We start from the raw sequence: 26,521 nt of genomic DNA on the forward strand, positions 1-26,521 counted from the left end.
CTTTTGAACTGTGGTGTGGAGAAGACTCTTGAGAGTCCCTTGGACTGCAAGGAGATCCAACCAGTCCATTCTGAAGGAGATCAGCCCTGGGATTTCTTTGGAAGGAATGATGCTAAAGCTGAAACTCCGGTACTTTGGCCACTTCATGCGAAGAGTTGACTTATTGGAAAAGACTCTGATGCTGGGAGGGATTGAGGGCAGGAGGAGAAGGGGACGACAGAGGATGAGATGGCTGGATGGCATCACTGATTCGATGGACGTGAGTCTGAGTGAACTCCGGGAGTTGGTGATGGACAGGGAGGCCTGGCGTGCTGCAATTCAGGGGGTCGCAAAGAGTTGGACACGACTGAGCGACTGAACTGAACTGAAATGTCACTGGTTGGAAATATAATGATTAATTTTATGTTATATTAATTCCATCTCAGAGTTTTAAGCTGAAACATAAATATTATTTAAGATTATTAAGTAGTGTGATAAACTGAAAATGAAAGTTTTTCTGGAGGCAGGGACTGGACTACCATGACTAGTGTTATAAAGTTCTACTGATTCTTTCTCACCAGAGCTGAGATTTATTTCTCCATGTCTTTATGATACTTAGTAGCCAGAATAACAGCCACCCAGAGTGTGGTGATAACTGTAAAGGTTATTAAATATGGGGTGGGAGAATACTAAATATGTTAGCGAAATCACAGTTTTCATTTGAGAACCTCACTTGCATCTAACACGCTTTCCAGTTGAGGTCTTCTTTTCCCCTCAGCTTTCAGAAAGCTTGAAAACAAATTCTGCTGCATTGACTTCATTTGCTTTATGATAGGGTCAGTTGATTAGCAGGTCAGGGCTGCTGAATCTCTGGATTTCAGTGCAGTACTCAATAGAATCTCATGATGTCTCTGTAGCATATGTTAGAGCTGTCTCCTCAGCCTTGTCATCCTGGACAGATGGTTATTATGGGTCAAATATAGCAAGATGGATTTTATTAGAGATAAATGTTAAGTCTTGCACTTGGAACCAAAGAACACAAACTGAACAAGGAAACCATTGGAGGGATGTTACTTAATAGCAACTTATATAATAAAAGAGTAACAGGATGTGATCTCTCTTGACCTCTCAGTATGAGCTACATAGCACAAATGTGTTGTTAAAATGTAGTCTCAGAAACTCCTGTACATTAATAAGACTACATCTGGGGCATTGTTCTCCATTCGCTTTTCCAAGAGACTTTGACAAATGGAAAATAAATTTGGAGGTCTGTGTCAGGAATGGTGGGGAGGACATTCAAAACTATGTCATGAGACACAGTTGATGAAAACGGGAATGGCTAGTCTTGAAAATATTGGTACTCTTTTAAACAATGAGAGCTCTCCATAAAGAAAAAAGAAATGGAAGAAAGAACAGAATTGACTCCCTTGTGTGCTCATGAAAGCATTCAAGCAAAGACTGGGTGGACATTTTTCAAAAATGATCTTGATGATTAGAGTGGAACTACAGGAGATTTCCCTGGTGGTCCCGTGATTAAGAATCCACCTTGTAGTGCAGGAGACAACAGGTTCAATCCCAGGTCGGGTAACTAAGATCCCGCATGCCACTGAGCAACTAAGTTCTTATGCCACAACTAGAGAATTTGTGTCCTACAATAAAAGATCCCACATGATGCAACTAAGACCCAACATAGCCAGATAAATAATAATTATTTTTTAAAAAGAGTGGAACTACATACCAACTAAAATATTCTTTCAACTCTAAGATTGTATGAATCTACATAATTTCTAAAAAGCAGGCAACATGAGGACATGAGGATGGGCAAAAAGAGAAAACACAGGTTTAAACTAATAAAATTCAAACAAGTACTTAGATACTTCCTAAATTCAAAGCATTGTTCAAGTTACCATAAATAATTTGAAAGTGATGTCATTTTCAGATTTGGGTCCATAATCAATGAGAAGATAACTCGTTTCCTTGGCCTTGTTTTATAGTCTAGTCTCCTGAGACAAGATCTAGGGCTTGGAAGCCCAGCACAACTCTCTTCTTCAGGAAAACCTGGGACACCCTACTACTCATTTTCTGCCACAAGTTCCAGAAGAAGACCACTCCATGACTCTGCAGCACTTGGTAAGTGTATCACACAACAAATCCCATTTAAAAATGTTTCTTCCCCACCATCACCCCCATTAGTTTATGCTTCTGGCTACACTTCTAATTAGAAATCATTTGATTTCTTGGGTGTCATGATGATATTAGGGCTTATTTGCATAAAGCAGTATATACTTAATAAACAGTTTAATATTTTTATTTGATCATCACCTTAAGAGGAACTGAATAGTGGAAAATTGAGCTTTAAAAATGGGACTAGTTTTCCCTCTTGTAATAAAAATGTCATATACTAATATTAATCCCTTATTCTTGACTACAGTTGATACAATGCTGAACAGTCTGCAAAATGGTTTTATAATATACATTCTCATTTCATTCATATAGCAGTCCTACTAGTCAGTGGGCGTAATACAGGCTTTAACATAAAACTGAGGCTCAAAGGACAGCATATTCGTATACCTAGTAGGTGGTTTATGCAGACTTTCTGACTCCAACTCCAATGTTCTTTGCATATTCGTTGCATCTATTCCTCAATTTTTAAAAATCGAAGTAAAATTAACATAAAATTACCTTTATTAAAGTGTACAATTCAGTGACATTTAGTATATTCGCAATGCTGTACAACCATTTTCTCTATCTAGTTCCAAAACACTACCTCAAAAGGCAACTCAGTAACTATCAAGCATACACCTCTCATTTTCCTTACTTCTTTCCTTCATGTCTTGTGTGTAGCCTAACCAGGCCAGTCTGTTTTCATGTTGCTGCTTACAGCAAGCCTCAGGTATACTCTTACACCCTATCCAGTCAATGTTGAAATGTGAGACTTTTGGATTATTCTTACAAAGAATCCTCTATATGAGAAAATTGAAACTGTAAAGCATGTTTATATTGAGGATAGGCCACCCTCTAAAATAAACCAAAAGAAAATAGGTCCTAGCTATTTATTCCACAAATACTTGTTATGCTTCTAATTTGTTATATCTACCTTTGTAAGGGCTTTCTCCAGGTGGCACTAGTGGTAAAGAATCTGTCTGCCAATGCAGGAGACATAAGGGATATGGGTTTGATCCCTCTATCAGGAAGATCTTCTAGAGAAGAGCATGGCAGCCCACTCTGTTATCCTTCCCTAGAGAATCCCATGGACGAGGAGCCTGGCGGGCTACAATTCATAGTGTCGCCAAGAGTCAGACATGACTGGAGCGACTTAGCACACAGGCACCTCTGTCAAACCCAAAATTTGCTAAAATATCCCTAGCCTTTGAGTCTAGAGTATGCTTAAAGGTATAAAAGGGCACAGTGATGGATTGTCATATTAGTCATAGAGATCTCTGGTTAGATGTGCCCACCTCTGCTTATAGGTGATTGAGTATTTGTGCTGTTGGAACAAGCCCCTGTGATTTAGACCAATATACTTATTAAGGAAATGGTAAGATATAGTATCTTTTCTCCATCTCCACTTTTGTTTCCCACCAAATCAGTTAGGGTAAAAACGTTCTTTTGACTCTAGATGTGTCAGTGTCACTCTAGAAAAATACCTTGTTAGAATGCTGTGTGAGCACACACCATGACAGAAAGCACTAATATAGACTAGTACACTACTACTAAAAGTTCAGGGACGAAATGAACCACTGGAATATTGAGGGTGAGGGGAGGGAGTTGATTTCATTTAAAACTCAAGCTTCCCAGAAATTAAGGCTTGTATATTCATTTTTATTTTGATTATGATGTTAGATACTATGGATTCTCTCTTTTATGCCAGGTACAGTGTTATACATACTATATCTTTATAAAAATTCTAGTAAGTTATAATATTAACGTCATGTTACATGGGCTTCCTTTGTGGCTAAGCTGGTAAAGAATCCGCCTGCAATGAAGGACATCTGGGTTCAGTCCCTGGGTTGGGAAGATCCCCTGGAAAAGGGAAAGGCTACCCACTCCAGTATTCTGGCCTGGAGAATTCCATGCTCTGTATAGTCCAGCGGGTCGCAGAGGTGGACTGACCTACTTGCACTTCACGTGTAACAAATGAGGAACCAATATGCAGGAAAGTAAGCAACTTAGCCAAAGCTTGGTATTCAAGGAGGCCCACTCATCTCCTGTGTAAATACCACCTAGTAAATTATTATTCCACTCTTCGTTGTTATTTCTCAGTCTTAGACACTCTCTCTTGGTATTGCAGTTACTCATAAAATCTCTGGAAGGATTTCAGAGATAATCTATACCAATTTTAGCATCTTTTCAAGATATTTAGATGCTTTAGAAAATCAACATTCTGCAAAACACTGACTTAACAATTGATAATAGTTTTGCCACAAATTTTAATATAAACCTAATAATAATGGCTAAAATTTATTGTGTCACTTTCTGTTAGGTACTGCTCTGAGCATCTTTCTGTATTCCCTTTATTGCAACAGGTCCAGGAAGTTATTGTAGATAACTGAAGTTAAAAGAAGTTAAGTAACTTGCCCAAGCTCACACAGCTGCTATATGATGGAGCTGAAATTTGAATCCAATCAGCTTACTCTCTTAACTGTTATACTTTGAAACCTCCCAAAAGTGAACTTTGTATTCTAAATTCATGATTTTGAATCCAGCATTGATGCATGTAATTGTATAACGGCAACTAATGATTAGATTAAAAATATAAAAGAAGAATTTCCATTCCTAGGGCAGGGAAAAAACTGGCCTAATCCAAAGAGCAATGTATTCTACTGCTAGTTATCCCAAAGTAGAGTGATGGGCTCTAGATTTATAGGAACAGTTCAGTTGACTGTCTCTATTAATATGGACTGTGTCTTTTGCTCAGGGGATACTGTATTAGTTGTGAAGAGTTGGGTTTTAGAAAAAGCCTCCCAAAGAACAAAAATTTTGCTAGTAAGTTTTATAAATAAAGAGTGTGCCAGATGTTGTTTATCTTTGGCACTTTTATTTTAAGGAAATATAGGCTGCCTCTTGGTAGGAACCAGATGCTAATGAGTGTTTTTTTCTCTCTTTATTGTACATAATTTTTCCACATACTACTTATGAAGTTGCTTTTTTAGCTTTGCAGCCTCCTGGTATGTTTACTAAGAATCCCAGCCCTAATTTAAATGAATTTCATTCTTTCTTAAACAATTGAATGTTTTACTGTCATATTATTTATGACCCAGGAAAATACCATTTTTGCAGTTCTAACTTTTATAGTTTTCAAAAGCATTGTAGTTAATATTAGCCTTCTTACATGTTTTCTCTTTTTAATAGCAAACCCATCTGAGAAATCCTGAATTTGATCCATTATTTGTGTATGATTGGAATGCTGCATTTAACACCGTTTTTACAATAAAACGAACAAGTATTAAATTTTAAATTTTACAAATAGTACCAAGTGAGGCTGGGTAGGCATATGAAAATATTCATGTTATCCTTTAATAAATAATCTGTATCTTAGAAAGAAATATACTTTAATTGTTTCTTGGAAATAAATATAAACATCCAAGAATAAATTGTATAGAAATTAGTGCTGAAGTTTCCATTTTAACCACATATTGTTACAGGAAATATTCTTGTAGAATACTTATAGGATGATATCATATATGACAATGCTTGTGTTTAATAGTTTATGTAATATATTTCAGGTATTAGTATAACCTTTACTTTTCAGTTATTAAATATTTCAAATTTTTAACATAATTTGTAGTATAACATTAGCTTTTAGTCTAATATGCTTTTAAACCTAATTCTCAGTGTGATATGAACACTAGATTTGTGTCTCCCTTAAGGAGTCATATTACTAAACTGACCTGTTGCACCAGATGCCCATCTGCAGATGAAACTGAGATAAATGATGAAAAGTGCCTAGTATGAAGCCTTGTACATAATAGGTACTTAAGAAATATTATTCCCTTTTCTCAAACATGCTTATTGGTTTGTTATTTTCTCTCTTGTTTTACTTTGTTTGCTGCCATCTTCCCAGACTTACAGGATATGTATTTCAGAGTACATCACTTCATTAGGAGTACGTGTTTTACACTAGAACTGGTTAGGAAGAATGGAACTCCTATCCCTGTATTCCCTTACTTATTCCTAAATCCTGGAAAACGAGGAAGGTACTAGGAGGGAAAATCCTTTCCTGCTCATTTGAAGTCTGAACTTTTCTAAAATAAATGCTGATGAAATATACTGTTTCCCACGTACAGATCCTTTGCAAGCAAAGAAAGTCAGAAAAGTACCTCCTGGTTTGCCTTCTTCTGTAAGTACCACTTCTTTTTTTTTGACTTTGTGGTAAGCAAATTAATTTCAGGTATTCAGTATCTGCAGACTGTCAGGATACATTCAGTTGGTGTCAGTAGGCATACTTCACATAGTAATTGATCTCTGCTTCACAGAATCATTGATTGAGTTAAATCTGAATTCAGTGTTAGGTTTTTAGATTTCTCTGCAATGATTTGTAGTTTACTCATATGCTTTCACTCCGTGTCCCTGTCATTTGAATTCCCCTCTTGGGAAGAGGACTAGGCCGCTAGCTGTCAAAGAAGATCTCCTATACAGGTCTTTTGATGTTTAATTAGTCATTATGTTGCTGAACAGGAGGACAGACAGAGATTAATAGCTGAGAATCTTAGAAATTTACATTTGTAATAATCCCAATGGAGCTAAAGACATTAGGATTCGACGGACGCGTTCGGCTCAGCTTGCCTCAGTAGGACTGAGGTTATTAATATGCATAAATCACCAAGTCAGATGTTCATTGTGAATCTCTTGTGGATTTTAAAGCCTTCATTAAGCCTTTCCTAACTTCAGCCTAGCATCAGGAAAGCTTTCGAGCAACTAGTTTGTTGATCCCTCTTTGCTCAAAAATGTATCCTTTGAGAATAAAGAGCTTCATGAGAATAAAAAGATTGGAAAGGTTTGGTGAACAATCATTAATGACCATGATAATCTGATGCTGTAGGGATGTTTGCGCTGTTAAATATACTTTATTCTCTTAAAGAGTAAAAGTATTTGTAAATGAACCTACATCATAAATCCACCTACAATTTAAAAATCCCTGGTGTGAGAAGGGGAGATTTTCTTCCTCTCCCTTTGCTTAGAACAAATGGGGAGTGGGGCTTTTGGATTGAGGCTGCTTGCCTTATAGGGTACATCTCTTTGTTGTGTAAATGGGTGTTGGCCTTTTATTTGGCAGTACTTAACACATGAGCGCAGGTGCTGCTGGGTGAGTCACAGCTCATCCAAGTATACACTGAATGGAATATCTGCCTTGGCAAGTAGTAATCTAGAAGGAGCAGCATGGGTCTGAGCTTTTTAGTTTTTATTAAGGCTGAAGTAGAGATATTATCTTTTTGGTTGTTTGCCTTCCTTCTTTCCTATGTTCTTCCCCCGCCCTCTCTTCTGTATGATACATGAAAACTCAAATTTGAAATCCTCTTTGAAATTCACTTCCAGATGGATCTGAGTTTTATGCAGCCTAGGGCAGCTGTGCTCTGAACCTGCAGCCTACCTGGAAGGTTGGATTGCAGCTGCAGGCATTCTTAAAAGCTTTTGCTTGCATAAGCACTTGGACCCACTGGAGGCTGAATAGCTGCTTGATAAACAAAATGAACACAATGCCTCAAATCATTATTCCCGAAGACAGGATTTTTTTTTTCAGCAACAGCTAAAAATAGTTGGGCAATTTACATTTTAACAGTTGTGTGCTTTGCAGGGGTAGGTGGTTCCACAGTAGAACATGATTTCTGCTAGATAAACAGAAGTCATATATAAATCTGACAGAACTGCTAAAACATGGAAGAAAGTATGCAGTCTTTCTGGTAATTTGTTACTATAATTCTATAAGAGTAACAAGTTAAATTACATATTAATATTTGGTAGAACTATACAGGTTTTAAAAAATACCAAATTAGTAGATGAAAAATTCATCTCATTTCTTTGCCTTATAATATTTTAAGAAACATTATCTTTTTTATGTTTCATAGTTCTTTCATTTTTAAAACAAAAAGGCAAAAAGGACAGAGCAGCCTGGAAAGAGAATAGACACTGGAGGTCACCAGTGTTCTTTATGTCCTAATAGTAATTGCATTCACTACCTGGAGGTAGCTCTCTGTATTGTCTCAGGTCTTAAGGATGAGCCACCGAGAGAGAGAAAGTGAATGAATTGTGATGAAAGTTTGATTTCTTTGAGAACCACTAGGCAATTTCACAAGTCAGGCCTACTTAAATATATTGTATTACTAGCTGCTTTATTTAGGATTTATTAGATATGTTTCTATAAAAAAGATTAGAGATTATTATTTTCAGTTCTGTACTTAACATCAGCATTCAACATGATCATATTGCTTTGAAACTATGCTGAAAATAGTTTTTCAAGCATATTAAAAGTTATTAAGAATATATAAATAATGAATTTTAATTGAAAATATATTTTAGATTAAATGCTGTGTTAAATCTCAAGTTTTAAAAAAAGAATTTTTTTAAACTGAAAACTAGTGCTTTGATAAATACTAAAATAACAAACTAAAAACACTTATGGCTACACTGCTTACCTTTTCAATGTTTAAAACAAAGGGGATTTAAAATATTGGTTTTCTATTTGGATGCTTTTACTGAATATATTTAATTCATAGGCCTTTTACAGTGTGAATTGTTTTAAAATGGGTATAAAAATGAAAATGGACTATGTATATTTTATTTCATGGTCATTTGTAGATCTTACTTCCCAAACTAGAAACTTCACCATAATATTTCAGATGTCCCAGTTTGCTGCTGGTCCATTCTTTCTTTAGTCATCTGTAAAATGCATGTTACCTTTACCAAAGAAAGTAGAAGAGCTAGGTTAGTACTGCATCGCTCACACAGCTCTGGAAAAAGCAGGCAGGGTTACTTAACATGCCAATCTTGGATAACTACATAATTTGACCACAGACCGTTGGCTAGAGGCCTTTTCTTTTTGTAAGCCATGCTACATATTTGAGTATCATAGTTACAAACCTTAGCTCTTCTGTTCCTCTCCACAGAACAACTGAATGGTAATTTCTGTCTGTGGATAAAGGTCTGTTAACGGTGTATTGACATTATTAAAGCAGTATGATCAGTGAGGTTAAGAAAACAGTATGTTCAGATCTGCTGTCTGAGTTATCGATTGGTTGTGTGACCCTGGACTTGTCAGTTAGCCCTTGAAAAGTTTGGACTAAGTTTCTTTCAGGTCTAAAGTGTTACATTCTTAGGGTTTTAAAATTAATATGCTCAGTACATAACCAAAAGGCATAATGGGCATAGTTTTCTTCTTACCAATGAAAAAAATTGTATTCTTAAATTAAACATGTAAGTTTTCCACTTGTTTCTCTAGACAGGTTGAAATATTGAACAAAGTGAGCTTTTGTAGCAGAAACTATAGAGTGATACCTGGAAATTGAATTTGATCATACACACACCATCATTGCCTGCAGGGAACTAGTGTGACAAACAAGCATTTAGTGAATTAATTGTATATATTTCAGTGAGTCAAGTAAAAGTGTGGACCAAGTACTCTGGAAACAGTAAGTAGAATTAACCCTGCCTTAGGAAGTACTAATGGCATCAAGAGTTGACATTTGAACTCTGTCTGACAAGATTAGCAGCAGTTGATACAGATAAAAAGCATAGACATGTGAAAAACATAAACACATTCTGAAGCCACATCTAGAAGTACAGCCTTAACTGAATTCTATACCCAATACAGCCTTCATGCATTTCCTATAAGGCAGGCCCACTCTCCCATCTAGAGATGATTGAGGAATAATACATAAGACCAACTCAGATATGAAAAGGGATAAATTGTTATCGTAGTCTAGCTTGGATAAAAGCGTAAAGCCTCCTGGCCAATAGATAATAGGAGGCATTTGTAGTTGTTAAGATTATCTGGGAGTCTTTCTGAAGGCATGGGTGTGCTTTGACTTTGCAGGATGTCATCCTTCCTTTTTAGGGCTCCTGAACCTCTCCTCTCCTCCTCTCACCACTAACTTTAGTCTTTGTTCTTTGTATTCACCTAAGCTGTTTTTCATCTGTATCAGATCTTTACTGAAATAAAACATTTGAGGAAATTTTGAAACACTGGATAGGGATTGAAGGCAATTGTGGTTTGTTTCCTAATAATTTGCGGGAAAAGTTGAAACATTTGCATTGTATTTGTTACCATCCTCTACAGTCTCAATGTCACTTTGTTAGAATAACATTTATCTTACATGTGTGCGGTTCTGTGCTAACTGTTATCTGTGTCATCTTAATCTTTAACTTTGTCACACAAATATATAACTAATATCCTCTTCTTACAAATGAGGAAATTGAGACTTAGATATTAACTTGTCCAAGATTACACATACAGCCAAAAATTACAACCAAACTTAATATCAGAGACCATTTTCTTTTTAATTTGAATGTTAAAGCATATTGTGTATTTTGGCATACTCATACTATGCCTTGGTATATTAAATTTAAAACTGTTTATTCTATCAGTTATGTTTTTCTTGATCAAACTTATTCATTGCTTTCTTATTTAAAGACCTATCACCATCTGAAAAGATGATATAGAAAACTAGCACATACTTCCTCCTCAAGCAGATGGGTTTTGTCTGGCCTCAGCTGCTTTTTGTTTTGTAGTCTTAGAGAATGCTTTTAAGTTCCCTGAACACCAAGTTTCTGTTTGTGAAAGGAGATAGTAATGCTTATCTCAAATGTTAGTACAAGGGTATTATGTGCCTAACATGTGCCTGGTATATAATAGACACTCAGTAAATGTTCCTTTTTTTTTTCTAGTTCCTACCACTACAGCCAGAAGTTTAAACGAATTTTTACCATTTCATGTTACATACCCCTCTTTTTTTTTTTTTTGACTGCTTCATGAGGCTTATGGGATTTTAGTTCCCCAACCAGGGATTGAACCTTCAGAAGTAAGAGCACAGAGTCCTAACCACTGGACCTCCAGGGCATTCCCATACCATACTTTGTTGAAAAGCAAGGAAAAGTGAAAACATAAATCTTATGATTATAAAAAAAAAAAAAAAGGCAATATATGTACTTGGAACATTATGAGTAGTAAATTGCAGCCTCTGTTGTTAAGAAAGCATTTCTTTTCAGAAAAGAAACCCATAAAACGAGGGAAAATTTGTTGAATCAATACCTGCTTGGAATTCATGCTAATTATTTTTTGTTTTCTGAAGTATCAAGAGTCTGTACTTTCTTCTTCCCTTTATTCTGTCATTGGTTGAACATCTTTATGGTCCTCTGAAGCATTTTTCAGATGGAGGGAAGTTTATTTGCTCTTTATTTCTTGACTTGATATTAGTATTTCCAAACAGATTTTTTTTTAATATGCTGCAGAAAATGCAGAATCCTGAAATAAGAAAGGCGTGATACACTTTGCAGATTTTTATCACCAGAAAGTAAACACCTAGTCATATTTCAGAATGCCTTTAAACCCAAATTGTGATCTTGTTCAATAGCATTTGAAAACATCTTTTGAACAACTTGTCATGCCCTGCATCAAAATGGCAAATCTTAATTCATTTTCACTGTAATTGATGTTGACTTAAAAAGTAGTCACAACCTAAAATTTAAGAATTATTTTTTATTTGGTAGAGATTTTTAGGACTTCAGTGACTGTGACATCCTTGTTTACTGATTTGGCAGGAAATACCCCATTTCTCCCTGGTTTAGAGTCCCATGCATAGACTGATGACTATTTGTTTCTTGGTTAAATATGCTAGTCTTTGTCCTCTGTCTGTAAGTATGTATATATTATTCAACAAAAGGTATAACAGTTTATCAAATAATTTCTTTGCTTTAATTTTTTTGAGAGTTAAACTCCAAAGTGTATTTTATCTCCCCTGCCATTATGAAAAAAAAAAAATTTCTGATACTTCCCTCATAAGAAATTTTTGTTTCTTAGATAAATCAAAGTAACTTAAACACCACTTTTTCTTGCTTTGCTGTGGACAAGTATAGAGTTCTATAACTTTTGGATTGGTCATTGAATGTAGTTTAGGAAATGATGCCTTCCTTTCTCCCAAACTTTTGTGGGAATTAATTTTGTTAGGAATGGCTTTTTTAAATTAATGTGGATATTTTGTCATTTTTAATACTGAATTTTCTCTTTTAGGGACACCCCTTGAGATGAACTGGAGATGTTCTGAGTTGTTTCTAAATCGCAGAGACCACTAAACATGTCTAAAGATCTAGCATTTGCATGTACATACTAAATATAATTAGTAAAAATATTAGATAAAGTCAGAATATTAAATTCTGAGGGTGGCTAAAGTGAGGATTTTAATAGGAAAGAGAACAAATACAACTCTCTGGAGCTGATAGAAATTAATAACTTAGAAAATCACCATTTAAAAGATTGGTGTTTATCTGAACCAGTAAGAAAAAGGTCAAGGGTTAGAGAACTACAGAGATATTGTTACCTCCAGTTTATCCACAAAAATAGTGAGATGAGCAGCAGGTACTATACTTTCAAAGAGAATGTTCTCTGGAAGTCACTAGGAAGCTAGAGTAACAGTGTTTTTATAGACAGTTGATTGAGTCCCAACTAGCAAGAATCCTAGTGATTCTAGAATAGTATTTACAGGCAGCACCAGCTTCAGCTGAACTTCATAAAGTGAACACTCCAGTTTCTGAACACGTGTTGGAATAGCTGTTTGCTTAGCTCCTTTAGCTGACAATCCTGTAGGATACACAACTAGGTACTTAAGAGTCTTATTTCAGACTGTTAGATAATCTGTCTCTATTTGAAGGCTACCTCTATATAAAATTTTCAAGTGGCTGATTCTCTGACCTCATAGATCCTTCGAGCAGAAAAATCTTAGTATCTAAGGGAATGGTTCGATAATCCATTCCAAACTTATATTCAGTTTAGTCATTGAATGAAAGATTTTCTTCATACATGAGTGAGAAAAAATAGCCACTGTTTATACTGACAGTAACTACTGTTCAGAACAGTGTCAGACTTGTATCAGTGTAGATAACGGGCTTTTAATCCATATTTCTAAGATGTTCATTTTTGTGACAAGCCAGCCCATATTTGATATGATTTTAAATAAAATTAAAAAAAAAAAAAGAATGAAAATTTACTAGCTAGTGAGTCCAGTGATCTGTTTGTACTGATTTGATGGTACAGCCACATTGATATTTGTTGTTTTCTGACCTTTCTTTGTTAAGAAGAAAGAACATGCTGAATTTCACCAGCTTTTGCAATGTATTGAACTCCTCAGCTGCTATATTTTAGATTTTTGAGACATTACAAACCAGATGTAAGATAGGACCCAGTGTGTGTTTGAGAGAGAGAGAGAGAGAGAGAGATTTGTATGGCTTTTAAAGTATAAAGTATTAGTTGCTCAGTCGTGTCTGACTCTTTGTGACCCTGTGAACTGGAGTCCTCCAGGCTCCTCTGTCCATGGGATTTTCCAGGCAAGAATACTGGAGTGAACTGCCATTTTCTTCTTCAAGGGATCTTCCCAACCCAGGGTTCGAACCTGGGTTTCCTGTATTGCAGGCAGCTTCTTTACCATCTGAGCCACCAGGGAAGTCCAAAAAGGATATGTGGTTGAATTCTATAAATGCTTTTAGATTTTTAAGCCCATGGATGTGTCATTCAACATCAGTAGAATCATAAAGTTTTTTTGGTTTTGTTTTTTATCTAATAAAATAGAGGATTATTTCTTCAACTATAGGAAACAAGGTATAAATTCAGAAGCTCCAGATTTTATCACTGGGAATGTTTACTGCTACTGCTGTAAGCCACTTCAGTCGTGTCCGACTCTGTGCGACCCCATAGACAGCAGCCCACCAGGCTCCGCCATCCCTGGGATTCTCCAGGCAAGAATAGTGGAATGGGTTGCCATTTCCTTCTCCAATGCAGGAAAGTGAAAAGTGAAAGTGAAGTCGCTCAGTCGTGTCCGACTCTTAGCGACCCCATGGACTGCAGCCCACCAGGCTCCTCCATCCATGGAATTTTCCAGGCAAGAGTACTGGAGTGGGGTGCCATTGCCTTCTCCAGGGATGTTTAGGGCTCTAGATTTTATTCTAAGTTAGGGAAGATATTTACATCCTAAGTAATTTTATGACATGAAATTTGCCATCACTAATATTCCCTTTGTTGTAGTTTGTTTAGTGATGTTTTAGTTTGAAAAGCCATTTACTGTACTCCTATAATAATTTCAAGGACTGTAGTGCAGTTGACGGGGATCTGCCTGCCCATGCAGGGCATATAGGTTTGACTTCTAGTCTAGGAAGATTCCACATGTTGAGGAGCAGCTGGCCCCTGCACCATAACTATTGAAGCCCAGACGGCTAGAACCCGTGAGCCACAACTGCTGAGCCTGTGTGCCACAACTACTGACACTTGTGTGTTTAGAGGCTGTGCTCTGCAACAAGAGAAGCCACCCCAGTAAAGCCCACACAAAGCATCAAAGACCCAATACAGAAAAATAAGTGAATAAAAAAAATTTTAAATAATTTCAAGGAATGTAATGTATACTGTACAGGTAAGTTCATAGTTAGACTTCTAAGAATTTTAAAAACACTGCTAGCTCCAGGATAGTTTCTTATTCTCCACCCCCCGACCCACACTGCCCGTGTTTGTATTCATGGAACAAATTTTAAATGGAATAATATTTTTTAAAATTTTGACTGTGCTGAGTCTTTACTGGGGCAATGTGGGTACCTTTCTAATTGCAGAGTCCAGGCTTAGTTACCTCAAGACTTGTAGGATCTTAGTTCCCCAATCAGGGACTGAATCCACATTCACCCCACTGGAAGGCAGATTCTTAACCACTGGACATCAGGAAAGTCCCTAAACAAATTTTAAAGGGTTAGCCCTTCAAAGTTTGGTGTTTTTTTAAATTATCTGTTGAGAAATCTGTATGCAGGTCAGGAAGCAACAGTTAGAACTGGACATGGAACAACAGACTGGTTCCAAATAGGAAAAGGAGTACATCAAGGCTGTATATTGTCACCCTGCTTATTTAACTTCTATGCAGAGTACATCATGAGAAATGCTAGGCTGGAAGAAGCACAAGCTGGAATCAAGATTGCCGGGAGAAATATCAATAACCTCAGATATGCAGATGACACCACCCTTGTGGCAGAAAGTGAAGAGGAACTCAAAAGCCTCTTGAGGAAAGTGAAACAGAAGAGTGAAAAAGTTGGCTTAAAGCTCAACATTCAGAAAACGAAGATCATGGCATCCGGTCCCATCACTTCATGGGAAATAGATGGGGAAACAGTTGAAACAGTGTCAGACTTTATTTTTCTGGGCTCCAAAATCACTGCAGATGGTGACTGCAGCCATGAAATTAAAAGACGCTTACTCCTTGGAAGGAAAGTTATGACCAACCTAGATAGCATATTGAAAAGCAGAGACATTACTTTGCCAACAAAGGTCTGTCTAGTCAAGGCTATGGTTTTTCCTGTGGTCATGTATGGATGTGAGAGTTGGACTGTGAAGAAAGCTGAGCGCTGAAGAACTGATGCTTTTGAACTATGGTGTTGGAGAAGACTCTTGAGAGTCCCTTGGACTGCAAGGAGATCCAACCAGTCCATTCTGAAGGAGATCAGCCCTGGGATTTCTTTGGAAGGAATGATGCTAAAGCTGAAACTCCAGTACTTTGGCCACCTCATGTGAAGAGTTGACTTATTGAAAAAGACTCTGATGCTGGGAAGGATTGAGGGCAGGAGGAGAAGGGGACAACAGAGGATGAGATGGCTGGATGGCATCACTGACTCAATGGACAGGGAGGCCTGGCATGCTGCGATTCATGGGGTCACAAAGAGTTGGACACAACTGAGCAACTGAACTGAACTGAACTGAATTAAATATATAACCCAATATGGGAGAAGGGGGTGACAGAGGATGAGATGGTTGGATGGTATCACTGACTCTATGAACATGAGTTTGAACAAGCTCTGGGAGTTGGTGATGGACAGGGAAGCCTGGCATGCTACAGTCCATGGGGTCACAAAGAATCGGACATGACTGAGTGACTGAACTGAACTCAATGACCCAATATATCTATAATATGGGAATATTTTATTAATTTTCAAAAATAATTTGGTTCTTGAAGTTGTTTCTGGAAATTTTGCACAACCAAAATTTAGAAAGTAAAACTTCACTTGTAAAATCAGGTGGTAAACCATATTTGGCCACAACTATGATTTGTGATCCCCTGCATTAGACTTAAAGAACATAAGTTAAGTATATGCCTAGAGTAGATATAGTCTTTCCATCATAAATCTACTTCCTATGAAAAGCAGACCCAAAGAGAAATAAAATTAAGTATTTTTTTTTAAGACATATACCGTGTTTTTTGTTTGCTTGCTTTTAGATCCATTACTTCGGAGAAGGCAGTGGCACCCCACTCCAGTACTCTTGCCTGGAAAATCCCATGGGCAGAGGAGCCTGGTAGGCTGCAGTCCATGGGGTCACTAAAAGTCAGACACGACTGAGCGACTTCATTTTCACTTTTTCTCTTTCATGCATTGGAGAAGGAAATGGCAACCCACTCCAGTGTTCTTGCCTGGAGAATCCCAGGGGCAGGAGAGCCTGGTGGGCTGATGTCTATGGGGTCACACACAGTCGGACACAACTGAAGTGACTTAACAGCAGCAGCAGATCCATTACTTGATACTCATTAGTCCCGTCATCATTTGGTTAAGTTCCTGGGCACATACAAACTTTCCAGGACAGTTATTTGCCCTAAAATGTACCTGATTAGGATAGTTGAAGAACCTTCATATATAAAGTAGGTCCTATGATATCATAATTTTTCTAGAATTTAAATGTCATTTTAGGTAATAATATACAGAATAGTTTATGGCATCAAAAATAAGTCCATGTAGAGATATATTATTAAATGTTTATTTGAAACAGTTGAGTTCAAAAAGTAATTTAACTTTTATATAAACTACTATAATTTTTTCCTTGAACTTACATATACATGTCCCCAGTCACCATATTTTTTATCCTGGTTCAACTTCTTCATAGAACCCAGAGCTAAAAAGGTAGTTCCTGGCAGCTTGAGAATCAATTTGAACCCACATGTGCTTGTGAAACAGATTGCGTTCAAACAAGACATGTCCCTCTCTAAACATAAAAGCTGCATTCAAAACTTGAGAGTCTGTACTTAGATGACTAGAAAACTAACTTTTTTGTTGTTAACTTCTATAATTTAAGTGAATATTTATGGTTATTTGTTTTTTAGTTTATTGATGGCTAGTGTTAATAAGAAATAATAATAAGTAATAAAACTTAAGGCAGGAGGAGAAGGGGACGACAGAGGATGAGATAGTTGGATGGCATCACTGACTCAATGGACATGAATTTGAGCAGTCTCTGGGAGTTGGTGATGGACAGGGAAGCCTGGCGTGCCGCAGTCCATGGGGTCGCAAAGAGTCGGACGGGACTTAGCAACTGTAGTGAACTGAATAAAGCTCAAGTTTTCTGACTTGAACTTGATAATTTTTTAAATGTAAAACTTGACATTATTTGAAATCAATCTATCAATATCTTTTCAACATCACCAAAAGATATTTGTAAATTTTTAAAATCAGTCATTTGAATGAGAATTAGAAATTCATTGCTACTAGAGTGGAATGTGTTTAGTAAATTTCTACTGAGAAATTTAATTCATGCAAATTCATTCATTCAAGTGAATTCATTCTATTAAAGCTAGTGACTATAGAGTGCTTACCATGAATTAAAAATTCTTCTAGGCTTTAGATATTTAAGTAACAATAAACCATGGATCTCATACTCTGTCTTCAAGATGCTTATAGTCAAAAGATAACTTTGACCTTTGGAAATAAGCTAACTTTAAAATTTATTTCATTTGAGAAATTACTACCCTCTGGGAATGTAGTGAAGTATCCAGGACATGCTTTTGAATTAAATTAAGAGGATAAAATAAATACATGCGACGCAATTATTTTATGTTATCTGTAACAGGAACATCATCTGTTAACGACTTTCTGCTCTAAGCTGTACCTTTCAGCTTCCTCCTACTCTGACTATTCAGATCATCAAAAATAAGTTAACTTGTTTTTTGGTACAAAACACTGAACTATTTGTCCTATTTTTTTCCCTTAGTTAGGGCTTCCCATAGCTCAGTTGGTAAAGAAACCACCTGCAAAGCAGGAGACCCCAGTTCAGTTCCTGGGTTGGGAAGATACCCTGAGAAGGGATAGGCTAACCACTCCAGTATTCTTGGGCTTCCCTTGTGGCTTAGCTGGTAAAGGATCTGCCTGCAATGCAGGAGACCTGGGCTTGATCTCTGGGTTGGGAAGATCCTTGGAGAAGGGAAAGGCTACCCACCCAGTGTTCTGGTCTGAGAATTTCATGGACTGTATAGTCCGTGGGGTCTCAAAGAGTTGGAGTGAGTGACTTTCACTTTCCCTCAGTTGTGCAGTTAACTCCTAGTTACACAGAATAATAGGAATAAATTTGTGCCCCAAATGGTAAATTACCAGTAATTCAGCTCTTAACTCTGCAGTGTGCAAGGACTGATGTAATTAACAATGCATGATCATGATCTTCATATGACAGATCACTATGGAAAACCATAATACAGGAAACCTTTCTCTAAAGGAAAAAAGTTACAGTTTCATTGATATAAAACAGTTGTTATTTTCCCATACTAAAATTAGCTTCAAGAATGATCATTTGTTGCTACCTATTGCTATCTTCATTATCCAAATCACTTTTTCTTTGCTGAATTAGGAAGCATCTTCCCAAGTGGGGCTTTCCAGGTAGCTCAGTGGTGAAGAATTTACCTGCCAGTGTAGGAGGTGCAGGAGACCTGTGTTTGATCCTTGGGTTGGGGAGATCCCCTGGAGGAGGAAATGGAAACCCACTCCAGTATTCTTGTCTGGAGCAATATATCTATAATATGGGAATATTTTATTAATTTTCAAAAATAATTTGGTTCTTGAAGTTGTTTCTGGAAATTTTGCACAACCAAAATTTAGAAAGTAAAACTTCACTTGTAAAATCAGGTGGTAAACCATATTTGGCCACAACTATGATTTGTGATCCCCTGCATTAGACTTAAAGAACATAAGTTAAGTATATGCCTAGAGTAGATATAGTCTTTCCATCATAAATCTACTTCCTATGAAAAGCAGACCCAAAGAGAAATAAAATTAAGTATTTTTTTAAGACATATACCGTGTTTTTGTTTGCTTGCTTTTAGATCCATTACCCGGGAGAAGGCAGTGGCACCCCACTCCAGTACTCTTGCCTGGAAAATCCCATGGGCAGAGGAGCCTGGTAGGCTGCAGTCCATGGGGTCACTAAAAGTCAGACACGACTGAGCGACTTCATTTTCACTTTTTCTCTTTCATGCATTGGAGAAGGAAATGGCAACCCACTCCAGTGTTCTTGCCTGGAGAATCCCAGGGGCAGGAGAGCCTGGTGGGCTGATGTCTATGGGGTCACACACAGTCGGACACAACTGAAGTGACTTAACAGCAGCAGCAGATCCATTACTTGATACTCATTAGTCCCGTCATCATTTGGTTAAGTTCCTGGGCACATACAAACTTTCCAGGACAGTTATTTGCCCTAAAATGTACCTGATTAGGATAGTTGAAGAACCTTCATATATAAAGTAGGTCCTATGATATCATAATTTTTCTAGAATTTAAATGTCATTTTAGGTAATAATATACAGAATAGTTTATGGCATCAAAAATAAGTCCATGTAGAGATATATTATTAAATGTTTATTTGAAACAGTTGAGTTCAAAAAGTAATTTAACTTTTATATAAACTACTATAATTTTTTCCTTGAACTTACATATACATGTCCCCAGTCACCATATTTTTTATCCTGGTTCAACTTCTTCATAGAACCCAGAGCTAAAAAGGTAGTTCCTGGCAGCTTGAGAATCAATTTGAACCCACATGTGCTTGTGAAACAGATTGCGTTCAAACAAGACATGTCCCTCTCTAAACATAAAGCTGCATTCAAAACTTGAGAGTCTGTACTTAGATGACTAGAAAACTAACTTTTTGTTGTTAACTTCTATAATTTAAGTGAATATTTATGGTTATTTGTTTTTAGTTTATTGATGGCTAGTGTTAATAAGAAATAATAATAAGTAATAAAACTTAAGGCAGGAGGGAGAGGGGCGACAGAGGATGAGATAGTTGGATGGCATCACTGACTCAATGGACATGAATTTGAGCAGTCTCTGGGAGTTGGTGATGGACAGGGAAGCCTGGCGTGCCGCAGTCCATGGGGTCGCAAAGAGTCGGACGGGACTTAGCAACTGTAGTGAACTGAATAAAGCTCAAGTTTTCTGACTTGAACTTGATAATTTTTAAATGTAAAACTTGACATTATTTGAAATCAATCTATCAATATCTTTTCAACATCACCAAAAAGATATTTGTAAATTTTAAAATCAGTCATTTGAATGAGAATTAGAAATTCATTGCTACTAGAGTGGAATGTGTTTAGTAAATTTCTACTGAGAAATTTAATTCATGCAAATTCATTCATTCAAGTGAATTCATTCTATTAAAGCTAGTGACTATAGAGTGCTTACCATGAATTAAAAATTCTTCTAGGCTTTAGATATTTAAGTAACAATAAACCATGGATCTCATACTCTGTCTTCAAGATGCTTATAGTCAAAAGATAACTTTGACCTTTGGAAATAAGCTAACTTTAAAATTTATTTCATTTGAGAAATTACTACCCTCTGGGAATGTAGTGAAGTATCCAGGACATGCTTTTTGAATTAAATTAAGAGGATAAAAATAAATACTGCGACGCAATTATTTTATGTTATCTGTAACAGGGAACATCATCTGTTAACGACTTTCTGCTCTAAGCTGTACCTTTCAGCTTCCTCCTACTCTGACTATTCAGATCATCAAAAATAAGTTAACTTGTTTTTTGGTACAAAACACTGAACTATTTGTCCTATTTTTTTTCCCTTAGTTAGGGCTTCCCCATAGCTCAGTTGGTAAAGAAACCACCTGCAAAGCAGGAGACCCCAGTTCAGTTCCTGGGTTGGGAAGATACCCTGGAGAAGGGATAGGCTAACCACTCCAGTATTCTTGGGCTTCCCTTGTGGCTTAGCTGGTAAAGGATCTGCCTGCAATGCAGGAGACCTGGGCTTGATCTCTGGGTTGGGAAGATCCCTTGGAGAAGGGAAAGGCTACCCACTCCAGTGTTCTGGTCTGGAGAATTTCATGGACTGTATAGTCCGTGGGGTCTCAAAGAGTTGGAGTGAGTGACTTTCACTTTCCCTCAGTTGTGCAGTTAACTCCTAGTTACACAGAATAATAGGAATAAATTTGTGCCCCAAATGGTAAATTACCAGTAATTCAGCTCTTAACTCTGCAGTGTGCAAGGACTGATGTAATTAACAATGCATGATCATGATCTTCATATGACAGATCACTATGGAAAACCATAATACAGGAAACCTTTCTCTAAAGGAAAAAAAGTTACAGTTTCATTGATATAAAAGTAAAACAGTTGTTATTTTCCCATACTAAAATTAGCTTCAAGAATGATCATTTGTTGCTACCTATTGCTATCTTCATTATCCAAATCACTTTTCTCTTTGCTGAATTAAGGAAGCATCTTCCCAAGTGGGGCTTTCCAGGTAGCTCAGTGGTGAAGAATTTACCTGCCAGTGTAGGAGGTGCAGGAGACCTGTGTTTGATCCTTGGGTTGGGGAGATCCCCCTGGAGGAGGAAATGGAAACCCACTCCAGTATTCTTGTCTGGAGAGAGGCAAAAGAAAATTCCATGGACAGAGGAGCCTGGCAGGCTACAGTCCATGGGGTCACAAAGAGTCAGACACGACTGAGCAACTGAGCAAGCACACACGTACTTCCCAATTGGCCTCCCAGTTTTTCTTAAATCATTTTTTTTTTTTTTTTTTAGCACAGGCCAATCCTTTTAACATTTAAGTCAGATGATATCCTTCTGTTCAAAATTCTCCAGGAGCATCTCTTACACTGTAAAACAAAAGTCCTTAAAATGTTATCTGTTCCCTGCTACCCCCCAGACTTCATCTTCCACTAATTTATCCCTCTAGCCTTCCCTCCCTTAGTACCTATATGCTGCTGCTGCTGCTAAGTCACTTCAGTCGTGTCCAACTCTGTGCGAACCCACAGTTGGCAGCCCACCAGGCTCCCCTGTCCCTGGGATTCCCCAGGCAAGAACACTGGAGTGGGTTGCCATTTCCTTCTCCAATGCATGAAAATGAAAAGTGAAAGTGAAGTCGCTCAGTCGTGTCCGACCCTCAGCGACCCCATGGACCTCAGCCTTCCAGGCTCCTCTGTCCATGGGATTTTCCAAGCAAGAATACTGGAGTGGGGTGCCATTGCCTTCTCCATTGTACCTATATAGCTAGTACCTATATAGCTATATTCCTTAATATTTTTTTCTTTGATCACCTATCAATTTATCAGTGGAGAATCTTTCCTGACCATCTTGTATAAAATGGCAACACGCCCCATATTCCCCTCTTTCCTTTCCTGCTATGTTTTTCTCTGAAACATTTACTGCCATCTGATGTATTGTAGTTTGTTTATTCTTTATCTGTTTCACCCAGGAGAATCTTGGTCTTACATGGTTTATTGCTTTATCAGAATACTTATGTTGTTTATTGCTTTATCAGCAACTCCTAGGTGCATAATAGATGCTCAGTGAATATTTGTTGAATAAATAAACAAACTCAGATGATTAGCAATACAGCCATAGTTCTTTCTTCCTGAATCATACTCATTTGACTCAGGACGTATAAACAACATACTGGAAAATCTGAAATTAACATATCCTTCAGAAGAACTAGATATATTTTAGCTATATACTATAAAATGTTTAGCATACTTAGACTTTGTAAAAGCTTTTCAGGGAGTGATGGAAGAAAAAGCTCCAGGTTTTTCATCAGAAAGGTGGAAGTCTTTTCTGTGGCAAAGATCACTGAAATTCTTCCCATTTACATAGACCTAGTCTTTCTCTCAGTTAGATACATCACAGCTAGGAAGACCTGCGTTTGGTTGTTCATGTGTAGTCTAAGCATTTAGCATTTAATACTTGTGATCCTGTATTCATATTACCTTTATTCCAATTTTAGTGATAGTAACACAGTTTAAATTTTTTATAGATATCAGTCATTTCAGTCTGAAATAATCAGTGTTAACAGCAGTCCAGTGTTCCTCGAGATCACACAGCTGTGAAGGTGCTGTGGCCCTCTACCTGCTTTTCACTTTGTGTTCTCCTGTTACACCCTGTCAACTGTCCACCTTGCACATTCATTACAGCCACCTTTGTTCATAACCCACAGAACAGTCTCTGTTACGATCTACAATGTTCTCCAGCCAAAAGGCACAAAGAAGCAAATAACAGGCCCAAGTTCTTTATTACAGAAGAGTGCAGAGGCCACAGCCTGCTTAGTTAAGATGGGCTCTCTTGAATTAAGGATTGACTCCTTAACTCTGTTGCCTGCTGAAATTATAACAAAGCCATCTCTGTAGAGGCTTACATGTTTATTTGAAGAATATGGCCAAAAATCTTAAATTTTCCTTGTGATGCTGTAGTAAACATAAAATGTCTGACCTGTAGATCAAACTGCACATTATTAAGAAATCAAAATTGTTATTGAGCTGATTGGATGACAGAGTTAGGTAGGAGTTGTTACCTGTTGGTAAGATGTCAGCTCTTCTTAGTTGTTTTGTTTTGTTTTACAGACACTATAGAGCTGTTTAAAAAGATTTTAGTTTTAAATGAAAATATCATTAGTGGAAATATATAAACCCCTTGTAAAGATAATTTATTTGCAAGTGTATAAATGTTGTTAGAAGACAAAAAGCATTTGGATTCTTAGATTAGAATTGAGAAGTTGTAATGTTTTTTGATTCCCTTCCTGATCAGTCTTTCATTTTATGTGAGACTGTAGGCTTTTAACTGTGCCACTCAAAGGTATGATTATAAAAATACAATTTAAAATTGGTGTGTTAACATTTAGTTATCATCTATGCCAGTTAGTCTTAATCTGAGTTTTCAAAGTTAATAATGGAAGATGTAAATCTTTCAAAAACCTAACGAATTGTGTAACTTACTGAAATAAATTATCCATGCTGTTGAAAACATCAGATTTCTTTCACTAAAATTCTTTCAGCCCAGCATGGCAATGCTTCGTTTTAATCAGAAGTTCTGAATGGAAGTTGCATGTTTGTTTTTTTTAAACAGGGAAAAATATTTATTATAACTCAATAAAAAAAATCTGGGAGAAAAAAAATCTTTCAAAATAAAAATTCAGTGCTTTGGGGTGGAGTAGATAATAAAAGGTTTTATTGGTGGTGAAATGGCTAGGAAATCTTTGGCCTAGTTTAATGCCTGAGTTTTCCAGAAATGGAAACTTAGACTCAGGGAAATTCAGTGACCTCGCCTATGCTCTCATGCCTCCTCTCATGCCTTAAAAACCTAAGTCCCTGTCTTCTGACTCCCAGTCCAGTGCTCTTTTTCATCATATGGTATGACTCAGTGTTCTGGAACCTAAGCAGCCTATCTCATGTTACAGAGGACTAATAAATGGTAGGGAGAAAGATATATAAAACAAGTAGCTTAATGCATTTTTTTTCTTTCAAAGTTTTGTGACTGGTTCTCAATCTTTCTGGTAAGGGCCACTTGTTAGGGTGGTATATTGCCTTTACCAGTGAAGCATACTAAGCATTACTGAAACTTTTAATTCATTTTGCTTTGAACTAACACCATCTCCCACCTCTTCCTTTGTTTATTATACCCTCCTCAGATGTATTTTCAAACTGAAGTATTGTTTGGTTTTTGTTGAGAATGGTCACCTGAATTTAGTGGTAAGAAATTATTATTTTTAGGATAGATCTTTTCATAAATTCAGAGTCTGCATGAGTTCTTCCAGTGAGTATTGCCAAAATGAACTCTACTTAATCATTCAATATATGAGGCAGAGTGATTTGGTGGATTCTCAGTACTTAACTAATTAGAGGTATGAAGTATTAAAAAATTACTACCACTAGCAAGAATTTTTATTGGAACAAAACAAAGATTAGGGGCCAGAAATAACTTAATGTATAAGTTACTTAAAGTTTCCAGTTGCAGATTCTTGAAATGGTTTTGGGCTAAGATGCAGATGTTACTTCTGGTCTTTTTAAAAATAAATTTAAAATAGACTAGACTAGACTATCATGGTACTGTTCCATTTCTCAAAAATTGAAAGGAACTGGTACATTCCTGCTCAGAAGAAAAAAATTACACAGGTCGAAGAAGAAACCAAAAAAAAAAAGCACTTTCTTTAATGGAGAGCTAACTGGACCCAAGATCAAATTGTTTATGGTTTAAAACAATAGCTTTATTTGCTCCTAGTTTTTTTGTTGTTACCTGACCAGTCAGTAGTGCTGCAGTACCCTGTCCCAGTCTTGAAAGTGCTTCAGAAGTGCTGGTTTATTAAAGAATTTTAAAACCAGGATACTCTCCTCAATTTTTTTTTTGTTTTTACCCTCACACATGTCATTAGGCAGTGCTAGGCAGTGCTGTGATTATAGAGCCATCTGCAGGAAAATTACCAAGTTGCAACATGGTTAATGATTCTCTTACCATGTTATTTCAGTTGGTAAATGAGAAGTGACAAACTGCAGTTCCTGTGGGGAAAGAAATGGACAGCCAAGAGATGCAGGAATTCCTAGGTAGGGGGACTCCCCACTTTTATTTTTCAAAGAAAACTGCTTTGTCATAGTGAGTTCATGATCAAAAGAAACATGCAGTTTGCTTCAGGTTTTACATATTCTCACTAGTTGTAGTTCTGTCTTGTTGAAAGGTATTTAGTGATTGCATTTTAGAAGCTTTGTATGATCTGTTAGTTGTGTTCATGTTAATGACAGAGGGATACTATTTATTTAGCTCAAAAGGACATGTATTTTCTTTTCTCTTCCAGGAGGTATAACTCTTTTTTACACATCCTCATTTTGGTCATATGGTTGTCAAAAGAGGAATTAAACAAGTGTTCTTTTGCCCTATAAGCACAGTTTATATAGCTGATTGTTTACATTGGTTATACATATAAGTGTTTTCTATTTTGTTAATCATTACGCATTTCTAATACTCATATTAGAGATTTTTGTAAAGAGATGATCAGAAATCTGATGTTCTGTGTCTGAGACAGATAATGTGATTTGTGAACTATAGCATGAATTTTACTCTGCTCTGAGAAGTTGGTGTATGTGTATGTGTCAGTTGCAACTGATTGGTTTGACTGAGATTTAGGTACTCAAAATTAAGTCATAATTGAAGCAAATGTTTGAAAATATCATCTAAGGAAAGATCACAAAATCAGGTCTTTGATGTTTAATCTTTTCATACAGTGAAAAGACAGTATTTAGGAGCCTTTTTACTGATGGATTAGCACCAGCAAGATGAGAG

At 36.8% G+C, this 26,521-nt stretch overlaps 1 protein-coding gene across 7 annotated transcripts in view; it reads left to right on the top strand.

Moving 5' to 3' along the window:
* The window catches only part of TCF12 (transcription factor 12), a 396,425-nt gene that overhangs the window by 304,817 nt on the left and 65,087 nt on the right, over positions 1-26,521 (top strand). For all 7 annotated transcript variants that reach the window (XM_070377972.1, XM_070377970.1, XM_070377974.1 and 4 more), the window contains 2 exons: positions 1,974-2,109; positions 6,267-6,319. In XM_070377972.1, coding sequence (XP_070234073.1) covers positions 1,974-2,109; positions 6,267-6,319 — 189 coding nt within the window. The remainder of the gene's footprint in view (positions 1-1,973; positions 2,110-6,266; positions 6,320-26,521) is intronic.

The sequence above is a fragment of the Bos mutus genome, chromosome 10, assembly GCF_027580195.1.
Source record: "Bos mutus isolate GX-2022 chromosome 10, NWIPB_WYAK_1.1, whole genome shotgun sequence".
NCBI classification, from domain to species: Eukaryota; Metazoa; Chordata; class Mammalia; order Artiodactyla; family Bovidae; genus Bos; species Bos mutus.